At 35.9% G+C, this 11721-nt stretch overlaps 2 protein-coding genes across 2 annotated transcripts; both read left to right on the plus strand.

Moving 5' to 3' along the window:
* Positions 1 to 1076: 1076 nt before the first annotated feature.
* Positions 1077 to 3518, plus strand: LOC18040022 (U-box domain-containing protein 16). Its single transcript, XM_006429489.2, has one exon. The coding sequence runs from the start codon at positions 1327 to 1329 to the stop codon at positions 3376 to 3378; it is 2052 nt and encodes a 683-aa protein (XP_006429552.1). The 5' UTR covers positions 1077 to 1326; the 3' UTR covers positions 3379 to 3518.
* A 5677-nt stretch (positions 3519 to 9195) lies between these two features.
* LOC18040023 (transcription repressor OFP3) lies at positions 9196 to 10718 on the plus strand. The gene has a single exon (XM_006429490.2). The coding sequence runs from the start codon at positions 9337 to 9339 to the stop codon at positions 10564 to 10566; it is 1230 nt and encodes a 409-aa protein (XP_006429553.1). The 5' UTR covers positions 9196 to 9336; the 3' UTR covers positions 10567 to 10718.
* Positions 10719 to 11721: the final 1003 nt, after the last annotated feature.

The raw sequence follows: 11721 nt of genomic DNA on the forward strand, positions 1-11721 counted from the left end.
TTTTTATTCAACTAATGAATTAATACTACATCAGTTTGTATAAAATAAATTTGTACAAAAGTTTGTGGCTGTATCATCACAAAAAAAAAATAGAGGTATTTTTGTTTTTAAAATAGGAGTATGGGCCTAGGACAATTTTTTTTTTTTGTCAAAAAAATGTTTTTGCTTGTTGTTAGGTCTCGATTAGCGTTTACCAAGTAGGATAAAGGAAGAAAACTAAAGATATTGCAATAGCAGATTTGAGTCGTGGATGAAATTGAAACACCTAATTTATCGTGCCTTATGAATAAATTAAGAAAAATAAAATTGGACCACAATCAGTGTTAAAAAGAAAAAAAAAGTCATTAATTTTAAACTTTGATTGACTTTCTCTAATCTAATGGATGCTTTAAATGGGTGTGAATAATATATAATTTACATAATGAACATTTTAATAATATAAAATTTTAATTAAATTAAGAGTATTCAAAATATATTGTAAAGTGTAATTAGCCCTATCAATATAAAATTAAGCTCAATCACTTAAAACTTATTTTTAAAAAAAAGTCTCTATCTATATGTGTGTGGTTTTCTAGAAGTGCATCACTGCATCAGCATTTTCTGGTCTAATAATTGGTGTTGGTTATGGAAATATGATATTTTATATTTATTTTGTACGCTTTTTAGAAAGGAAATGAAAGAAAAAGTGTTCTTTAACACCCTGGCTGGCTGGCTGGATTATATTATTTGTACAGCAAAATAAAAGAAAGCCACAAAATTTTTTTATTGGCGTGCACAAGTGGGTGCTGATTAATTCGTAACCCTCTCGATCAAGTCCACAACAACCCCTTTACCAACTTGTTTCCATATCTCCATTTCTTTAGTGCTTCCCAGTTCATCTTCTTATTATCTTAATTAACTAATTTATCATTTTGTTTTCACTTGCCGTTGCCGCCTGCTTATCCTTTTTATTTGGTCACGGTCCTCACGGACTCGATCCATCCAACGGTTGATATTTTCCACGCAAAATCAAAATAGAAATTGAACTCTTCTAATTTTGCAGACCGCCCCCGCTCCCTTTTTTTTTTTTTTTTTTCGTTTTCAGAAACAGAAACAACGGAAAACAGTCAAATACCAACAATCAATCTTGCTGACTCATACTTCTTATTTTTAAGTACTAATATTCATCCGAAACTCTTATCTTTAGACGAATTCCTTAAACCGACTTCATCAATCTTCATTATCTCTTCTTCTTGTGCTTGAATCAGAACAACGCTTTCAAGTTTCAGCCGCTCTCTAACACAAAATTTACACCGTCCATTTTCCTTCGTCATATCATCATTTTTCATGGCTGTGTCGCCGCAAATTTTCCCGCCAAGAAAACGGCGGCCATCGGCGGGGGCGTTCATATCGCCGACGCTCTCAGACCTGAAACTCGTCGAATCGCTTCTCATTTTATCGCAGGAAGTCTCATCAATGAAGCCGCTTCAATTTCTTCTTCAGAGAAGCTGTCTTTCGATCATTCGGAAAGTGAAGCTCCTGTCTCTGTTTTTCGAAGAGCTCTTGGCGAATCAAGTTTCGTTTTTCTCTCCGCCGGCGGTTCTCTGTTTTGAAGAAATGTACATAGTTTTGCAAAGAATGAAGACGCTGATCGAGGACTGTTATAACGGCAGCAAGATGTGGCTGTTAATGCAAATCGAAACGGCGGCGAACAATTTCCACGAGCTGACGATTGATTTATCGACGCTGTTGGATATCATGCCTTTGCAAGAGCTCCGTTTAAGCCAGGACGTCGAAGACGTCGTCGTTTTGATTAAGAAGCAGTGTTCGAAACGAACCAAAGGCGCTCTCGTTGATTCGAAGGATGACAAGCTAAGGCTCCAGGTTTTAACCACGCTTGATCAGATCAAGAAAGAGATCGTTCCTGATCATTCGATTCTTAAGCAAATGTTTGAAAGCTTGGGATTACGCAATTCTTCTGCTTGTAAAGAAGAAATCGAGAGTCTCGAAGAAGAAATTCAAAATCAAACCGATCAAAAATCGAAACATTTCGCTGCTGCTTTGATCGGACTCGTGCGTTACACGAAATGCGTTCTCTTCGGCGCCTCGGTTCAGAAATCGGATTCGAGACTACGGCGGAAGAAATCGGCGTCGGATGCGAACGTTCCGGCGGATTTCCGGTGTCCCATAAGTTTAGAATTGATGCGGAACCCGGTTGTTGTGGCGACGGGGCAGACGTACGATCGTCAGTCGATAAGTTTGTGGATTGAATCGGGACACAACACGTGTCCCAAGACAGGTCAGACCCTGGCCCACACGAATTTGGTGACGAACACGGCTTTGAAGAATCTGATAGCTTTGTGGTGTCGCGAACAGAGGATACCTTTCGATTACGCGGCAAGCAGCGAAAAAGTTAACGGAGTTGTAACCAACAAAGCGGCGTTAGAGGCAACGAAAATGACGGCGTCGTTTTTGATCAATAAGTTGGCTACTTCACAGTCGATGGAGGCAGCAAACGACGCCGTTTACGAGCTTCGCTCCCTTTCTAAAACAGACTCCGATAGTCGCGCTTGCATAGCCGAAGCTGGAGCCATTGCTTTACTTGCACGTCACTTAGGTCCGGATACAGCCTCGCGGCTCCCCAACCTCCAAGTCAACGCAGTTACAACGATCCTCAACCTTTCAATTCTAGAAGCAAACAAAACGAGGATAATGGAAACTGAAGGGGCGTTAAACGGCGTTATCGAGGTGTTAAGATCCGGGGCCACGTGGGAGGCAAAAGGAAACGCGGCAGCAACCATATTCAGTCTATCCGGTGTGCACGCACACAGGAAGACCTTGGGGAGGAAGACACGTGTCGTGAAGGGGTTGATGGACTTGGTTAAAGGGGGGCCCACGAGTTCAAAGAGGGACGCGTTGGTGGCAATTTTGAATTTGGCGGGCGATAGAGAGACTGTTGGGAGGCTGGTAGAGAGAGGAATTGTGGAGATTGTAGCTGAGGCGATGGACGTGTTACCGGAAGAATCGGTAACCATACTCGAAGCCGTGGTGAAGAGAGGCGGGCTGACGGCGATTGTGGCGGCGTATAATACAATAAAGAAACTGTGCATTTTGTTAAGGGAAGGGTCCGACACGTCGAGAGAAAGTGCAGCGGCGACTCTCGTGACTATATGTAGAAAAGGCGGGTCGGAGATGGTGGCGGATATTGCAGCGGTGCCGGGGATTGAGAGGGTAATATGGGAATTAATGGAAAGTGGAACTGCGAGGGCAAGAAGAAAGGCGGCAGCACTGTTGAGGATTCTTAGAAGATGGGCTGCTGGGTTAGATGCCCGTAGTTCTTCAACCACCACCGTCACCACGACAGCTATGACAAATTCAAGAATAGTATTGCCAAGCTAACACTTCAATTTTACTACTACTAGTCTACTACTACTATTATTATTATTATTATTATTATTTTAATTACAATTATGTTTTACTCCAAGTTTAATTGTAAATTATGCTACAAATAATTAAGTTGATATGTTTGTTCTTTGATCCGTAATCTCTGTAAAATAAATATAGTTATTCATTTATTTATCCAAAATGTTGCTCTAGTACGCCACCATCTAATCTTTTCAATGGCAATACAATGTCCAATTAGATCAGGTGTAATTTTTTCTATATTTTGCCCACCAAGGCTTTTCCAATAATTGTTGATTTCTCTTTTTACAATTACGGGTAAGGTTAGATTTTTTTTTAATATGAGATTTAAGGTCTTATCTCCATAAGCATGTTAATTCATATTTTTAGTAAATCACGAATTGCAATAATTCTCCAAAAAGAACAAATCTATAATATGAAGTATATTTTGGGGATTGATGTTTGTCAAGCAGGCCGCAGGCTTTGTTTGGTAAAGCCTCGGCAGCCCTTCCAACAAATGACGCATTAACCAAAAAGAAATAAACAAGAATTCACACATTTGGCTTGTGAAAAAATCACCAAACTTTTACTGCACTGATATTCGATTTGTCAAACGCCCAACAATTTTTTTTTTTTTTTTTTTTATATAGCTATTGATTTTATTCCGCAACTGCTGCTGTGAAAATGGGTTATTTTTTCACAGCGCACAATTGCAGCTAAGCCGGGTAAACGACGACTCCTAGGTCCAGCCTTGGGGTTGCAACCACTGACGCAAAAAAAAAAAGGCATTAGATTGTCAACTGAAACAAACGGTGCTTCAAAGTCAAATATTTAAAGTGTCAAAACACGAAGGTCTTATACCGAAATGGCTGCCAGCAGGAACCTTCTACTGCTGCCTTTCAAATTTCACCATCTAAGAAGAATGCCAATTTTGTCAAAGTCTCCAAATCGTTTTCTTATAAATTGCCTGAAAGCATCTCACTTTCACTCACTCAGCCCACATCATTCTTTTTTCTTCGATTATTATTTTATTCTGTGTCAAAACTGAAGCTTCAATCTATAATTCCAATGGTGGGACTAAAAAAAGTTGACCCTGCTGTTATTGCAGCTTTCTTGTGTGTCATGGTCATATGCCAAGCTTCTTGTGCCAGAGTACTGGTGGGTAATTTTCTCCAAAAAGATGTTCCCATTAAGGGACAAGTACTATATCTTTCTCTCCCTCGGCAAAAATTTGAAGTTCCATCAAGATCTCTGGAGATGCCTATGAAGAAGAAAGTTGAATCTGAATCTCAGATTATTCCAGAGAAAAATGGCAGCAACAGAAAGTATGAGTACTTAATTCTCAATGTCCTTCCTAAAGGAACTCGTGTGCCACCTTCTGGTCCCGGCAAACGAATCAACAACTATCTTGATTGATCTCTAATCAATCTTTCAATTACTTGATACACTTTTTCGCTCTAGTTACAATCATATTGTAATTTCATATACAATAAATTATACGTTTTGTTCCTATTTTGTCAACTAAGATCAAAGATAATGCCATTCATTTCATTAAACACATGATTGATTTCGGACTTGACTTCTCTCCTATGCTTGAAATTGTGACACAGCAACATTACTGGTCCAATCTACAGAGTCTTGAATAATCCCCAGATCAATTATCAGATACTGCTGTATACATCCATGTACAATTTACAAAAAGAAGGCAGTATGGGACCACTTCCAGGAAGACCAGGGTAAGTTTGGGTCCATTTTAGGATGGTCCAAGTGAAAATTTCCAGGATCAAATGGATAACCCATTTTTAGTTTCTTTCAAGTCAAAAATCCATGCTTATGGGCCAACTGAAGAACAGTTTGGCAACAAGAATTTTGGGCTTACATTTTCAAACAGAATGGACTCGTTTGTGAGTTCTATGCTTGACAAAACATTCCCTCTTAACTCTCTAAAGCAAACAAGCATGTGAATGCCCATCATTATCAGAAGAAAGCTCTGGCTGGCTTGGGTGAGCTAGCTATGCATTAACTGCCTGAGATTAATATTTTGTCCTTTGCTCCAGGGTGAAAACAAAGAATCATTAACCACTGCATCTTGTAGGCAAAGACGAAGAATTTATTTGGTCCCCCTCATTAGTTGATGGCACAATCAACACGTCAAGCTAACCCAACCGAAGCCTGATCATAAAGAGGGCTGGATGTAGGGGACCAAATTGACCTAAAGTGGTGTTTAGTTAAAAGAAAAGTAAGGAAATGAGAGGAGAGAAAAGTGAAAGAAAGGAGAGGAGAGTCATTGAAATTCTTTTATAATGTTTAATTTGTTACAAAATTATACAAAGAAAGGGGATGCCTCATTTTTTATTTGGATAATTTGTGTCAAACTTTCAATATTTATCATAAATATAATCATAAACAATAAATTTATTTAATATACTATATAAATGGCAGCAGCGACAGTCCAATGGCAACAACAATGGCGACAACGGCTATTTTAAAATGACTACTAAATTTATATTTCTATATCTACAAATTAATAAAATAAATAAAATGATTTTACTAAACAATTACTTTAACTTTTACTAATGTAACATTAATTATTTACAATATTAAATTAATAAAATAATCATTATTTGATAACATTAAACAAGATAATAAAAGATTGAAGGGTTAATTTTGAATGTTTTGGCTTACAACAGGAGAAAATTTTAAATTTATCACTATTTGGTGTGGAACTGGAATCTCAATTCTACATTATGATATATATTAAATTCTAATAGGAATTAAATTTTTATAATTTATGATCAACCAAACAATAAAAATGGGAGAGAAATACAAATTACTTTTCTCTTCCCCTTCCTCCCCTTCCAACCAAAAATTAGCTAAGGGTTCACCATCGAATGGATTGAGGCTGGCCCATTCGAGTTTTATTTGATAAAAACGTCTCAGCAGCTGAAGATATAATTGCACCAACCAGCAATTAAGATAAGGATTTTTTTTTTATTTTTTTTTTAAATTGTACGATAGCATGGGAATAGACATGCAAAATTGCCCATTGATCACATCGGACAATTTATACTATTGTACTGGCTCGCGTAGTCGTGTAATTATGGTTTTGCTTTTGAGAAAGGTCTTCGTTACATGTAAAACCTAATCACCCTCAGTAACCAGCGCCGTGTGGTTTGCATTGGCATTTGGCAGTCCTGACAGAAATATGAGCTCACCGTGAATTCATCGCAAAATATATCAGTTAAAAGTTTGGTGTGTGTGAGATTTGTTTGCATATTCTCGTGAACTAGATACATCCACACTGCATATAACATGCTCTCGCTAAAATATTTGTCGTAAAGCTTAAATATAGAACAGTTGATTGATGGATTGCCAAAATCTCAGGCCACTACGTTCTAAAGATTATGGGCATCAACATCAAAGCCATGAACTTGGCTTTAGCAGGATCCTCGCTAGCACATCTTTGCATTACCTAGTTGATGATGTTCTGAATTCAGAAAACGATAGGATAAGCATTTGGCATCACACATGAAGTTGGCCATTTTAGGGACCCGTTTGATGATGCCGTGACCCATCATATTTGTTCAAAAATTTTCCATATTTTTACTCTTTCTACCAATCTCTCAGCCTTACTTTACAAGCTGCTTCGGCTACATGAGGAATTTTTTAATTTAATTTTAATTTTATTTTTTGGGCCTGATTTTTTTGTTTTCTTGTCCTCTGGCAATGATTCAATAACATGAGATTGCTGCTGCAGGGAATTCAACAAAATTTGCAAACAGAATCAAAAGTTGAAACATCTTTTAATGAAGTGGGAAATAGCGTGACAGTACATTATAAATTCGAAAACCAAAATTTTTTAAATCTCAGCTTTATATGTGTAGCATTATTCCCTAATCACTCATGTTAAGTACATTACATACCCTGGTAGGCAAAAGGAAGCTCCGTGAAATTCAGTGGGCGTAATTTATATTGATGGCACATGGAAAATTTTCTAAGTCAGGAGATATTTTGGAATACATTAGACTAATGTTGTGTTTACTTGCTGGAGTGGGAGTGAGAAGTGTGGATTCCTCCCACTCCAGCGTTTACTTATTTAAAATGGGGAGGGATTGGGAGTCTCACTCTGTGGGCCCCACTCATTTTTGGAGTGGGGAGTGGGACTCCCATTGGGGGAGGTGGGAGTGGGAATCCACTCCCACCTCTCCCATTTCTACCCTTTTTTTTATTTTATGTTATATAATTAATAAAATAAAATAAATAATATTATATTTATTTAAATAATAATATTATATTTAACTAAATAATAATTTACATTGATTCTAAGTTAAAATTATTTTAAAATAATATTATTATATTAATAGAGAATTAATAAATATAATATTATTATATTTATTTTAAAAATAATAGTACTATATTTATTTAATAATAATAAATACTTTATTCTAAGAAAATATTAATTTTGTACTAAATAATATTATATTATTATTTTATATAATAATAAATTTAATATAATTATATAAAATAAAATAAAATAACATTTCATTTTATATTAAAATTACAATTAATAATTTATTGTTCATAATTAAGAATATTAATAATTATAATAAATTTACAAATATAATAAAATAAATATTATTCATTAAATATATTTTTTATTAGTTTTGTAATTAAAAATTATAATTCTTTAAATAATGATAAAATTGTAATTTGAAACTATTTACTCCCAATCCAAGACAAAGTAAACACATAAATTGGATTCTGATCTCCATTCCATGCTTCCATTCCAGTGTAAGTAAACAACATACTCTCACTCCCACTCCACACTCCCAATCCTAGGATTCCCACTCCCCAGGATTCCTAATCCAATCCAAAAAGTAAACGCTACCTAAAATATGTATGACAGATGTAATTAAATTTAATATAATTACCACTTATACGATGATTTTTCAAAATAAATACATGTATGTTATATGATTGTTTACTTGTTGTATAACTAACACGATACTTTTAATGTACTGTAGAATTTCTTATTATGAAGAATTCAAGAATACATCAGAGGTAATACAATCAACTAGTGTATATATGACATGTAAAATTAAATTTAATATAATCACCACTTACATGGTGATATTTCAAAATAAATACATATATATCATAGACTTATTTATTTATTATACGATTAACGTAATATCTTTAATTTATTATAGAATTTCTCTTAAGTTTGGCACTGATATCACGGAGTCCCAATTCCAAAAGCTCCTAATTTTCTTGTCCTTGAGTTCTTTTTCACTTTGCTTGTCAACCGACGGTATCTTAAAAGCATGAAACCTAGTGGCCAAAAGAGAAGATTGAAAGCACTAATATACAGAAATTTCATCAAGCACTTTTACAGCAACAAAATATAATTGCATCAGAAACCTGAATTGTAGGATACAACGAGCTGACCCCCCGGGCCCTTTGCTGCAAAAACTCTCAAGTTTAAAAGATGACTCAGTGGGGACCTTTTGTATCAGAGGGCCAGCATGCGAGCCACGTCAAAAGAAAACGCTTAATCCACCGTAGTACGAAAGCATAGAAGTAGTGAAGACAAGTCCAGGTTATAAATTAACTTAATGCTGGTGATAAATTTACTGTTAAGAAATAAACAAAAAGTAAAGTAATGATGATGAAGGAACAAATTTCAATTTGGTTAGGTGATTAGGCGTCATTAGCTTTGTAAAGCCATTTACCACCTGACCTGGTGGCCCATTTCTTTTTTATTTATGCCAACTTTTTCTTCCTTTATGTGGACCCAAAATCAAATTCTGTCTATTATCTTTCTTCCACAGCAAAATCTAGAGTCTCATATTATATATTCAATATTTCATCATTTCTCTTCCATTAAGATAAAAATCAAGAAGGGTTTCTTTTTTTCTTTAAGATTTTGTAGCATTTTTCATCTTCCATTTTCTGATGGGAAATCACAGGTTCAGATTTTCAGATATGATGCCCAATGCCTGGTTTTACAGGCTGAAAGACATGGGCAAAGCGAGAAGCCATAACTCCACCTCCACCAACACACAGTCTGTGAAGAAAAAGCAGCAGCCATCAAAATCGGCTTCAACAACAGCAACAACACAGCAGCAGGCAAAAAATCACCAATCTCAATATCCTAGAAAATCGTATTACTTCACTAGAGAGCTTACCGCAAGTGACAGATTCTACAATTCTCCCACAAAAACAAAATCCACAGACACCCATTTTCCTGACCCACCAAGAAAATCATCCAAACAGAAAAGAAACAGAAAAAGAACCAACAGGCCAGCTCCAAAGCTTGTTAGCTCCTCTATCTCTGCCGGCTGCAGCTGCCGTGCCACAATCTGGACAAAGACCGAGTCTCCGCCGGGTTACTCCTCTTCTTCAACGCTTGATAGCTCTCCAGAGCCAGAACGAGTTCAAGAAAATTGCCACAGGTCAGACCATGTTCTTGTTACTGAATCATTTGATAACATGGTCGCTTGGTCAAGTTCTTGTCGTTGCAATAAAATCAGTTCTGATAATGCAAAAGATATCAAAGTGGTTGATGTTGATAAGATAGCTTCAGTTGACAAGAATCTTGGTAAGCTTGATGGGTTTGATAGTTTATCGGACCTTGAACTTCCGCCAATTATAACCAAGCCCTCTAAGTTAGATGAAGATAAGAAAGATTCCAATGAGCCAACGAAATACAGAAGAAGCTCAGTCAAATTCGAAGACTCACATGCTCACGGTTCATTATCTGTTAAAGTCGTCAAAGAAGAGAGAATCTTTAACAAAGAGCACAAGGTCAGTCCTCTGAGGAAATACTCTGTTAATTCTCCTGGTGTAAGGCTCAGAATGAAAATGAACTCTCCGAGAATCGCAAACAGGAAGATTCAGGCTCATGGAAGAAGAAGCACTTCATCGAGTAATTCAAGTTCAAGCTCAAGAAGGAGCAATTTGTCTGACAGTTTTGCAATTGTTAAGTCATCATTTGATCCTCAGAGAGACTTCAGAGAATCAATGGTGGAGATGATCGTAGAGAATAACATCAGAGCATCGAAGGATTTGGAAGACTTGCTAGCTTGTTACCTTTCCTTGAATTCTGATGAATATCATGAACTCATCATCAAGGTGTTCAAGCAAATCTGGTTTGATTTGACTGATGTCAAATTGAAGCCATAATTGCTTCAGCAAACAATATGTACAAAACCCTTCTCTTTTTTTTTTTTTTAAAAAAATCTCTTTTTAATAATGTACTATTGTAGTTAAGTGTAAAATTCTAATTTTCAGTGCTTCTATTAATCAACAAAGCATAGTATTGCTGAAGAAGCAAACAGAAATTCTGTTTCAATTCCTCACATTGGAAAAGGTGAAGCTCGATTGCCATTGCAATTTTGTTCTCCAATGAACATTTTGACAAAACTACTAGACCCCACAATAGCAATTATACAAGAAGCCCAATTACATCAAATTATGTACTGAAATAGCTTTCGTAGACAAATTACAAGGCCAATGTAGAGCTCTTGTTCAAAGTTTAATGCTTCATTCAATATCAAACGGGCTGCAAAATAAAGTTAATTTCTTGAACTTGAGGTGATATTTGAAGCTGGGTTTTGCTTTTTCATAATTTTCAAACAGACCAAGACGACAGAAATTCAGTTTTCTGAGCACCAAGTACTTGCATGCTCAATGCGCATAACTATACAAAATAGAAATATAAAGGGACCCTCACGTACAAATACTGACAGTTGTTATTTTGCATCAACTTACACAAATTTCCTCTAAAGAAGATCCATTTTCAAGGACAAAGATTCAATTTCTAATTTATTTTATTAATATTTCATCACATTATCTAAAGGTCTGTTCAATCTCTGGGCACTATGTCCAGCTTTTCCATTCCACCATTAAAGAGAGAGGAGCCATTAAAATAAGGCAAAGCTGTAAATTCAAAATCTTCAGGGTGAAAAAAAGCACTTTGATAAAACAGGCTTGTGAAATCGAAAAGGTAAATTCAAATTTCTTTACACAGTGTGAAACCACAAAAGCTGGAGTGGGCAACCTAAAGCCATAGCCTGTTGGAACAAGGCTTTCAAAATTTCATAGCTTTGGCTAAAGTTGAAATTTGATGTCTTAAAAAGCTAAAGTTACTTCGATAATTTCAAAAGCAGAAACACTTTCAAATTAATCGTAGAGCATGTTTCTAACCAACTTAAAATACCAAACGGTTAAAATATTTAGTAAACACTTATTATTAATCTAACGGTTAATATTTATCAATTGTTTTGAATTCAAAACAGGAGATTTGTAATTCGAACTATACTCGTATGGGTAGAGAAG

This window comes from Citrus clementina, unplaced genomic scaffold (genome assembly GCF_000493195.1).
Source record: "Citrus clementina cultivar Clemenules unplaced genomic scaffold, Citrus_clementina_v1.0 scaffold_6, whole genome shotgun sequence".
In the NCBI taxonomy this organism is placed as follows: domain Eukaryota; kingdom Viridiplantae; phylum Streptophyta; class Magnoliopsida; order Sapindales; family Rutaceae; genus Citrus; species Citrus x clementina.

Excerpts from the sequence above, each read along its gene's own strand:
- LOC18040022 (XM_006429489.2), top strand. The coding sequence starts at position 1,327 with ATGGCTGTGTCGCCGCAAATTTTCCCGCCAAGAAAACGGCGGCCATCG.
- LOC18040023 (XM_006429490.2), top strand. The coding sequence starts at position 9,337 with ATGGGAAATCACAGGTTCAGATTTTCAGATATGATGCCCAATGCCTGG.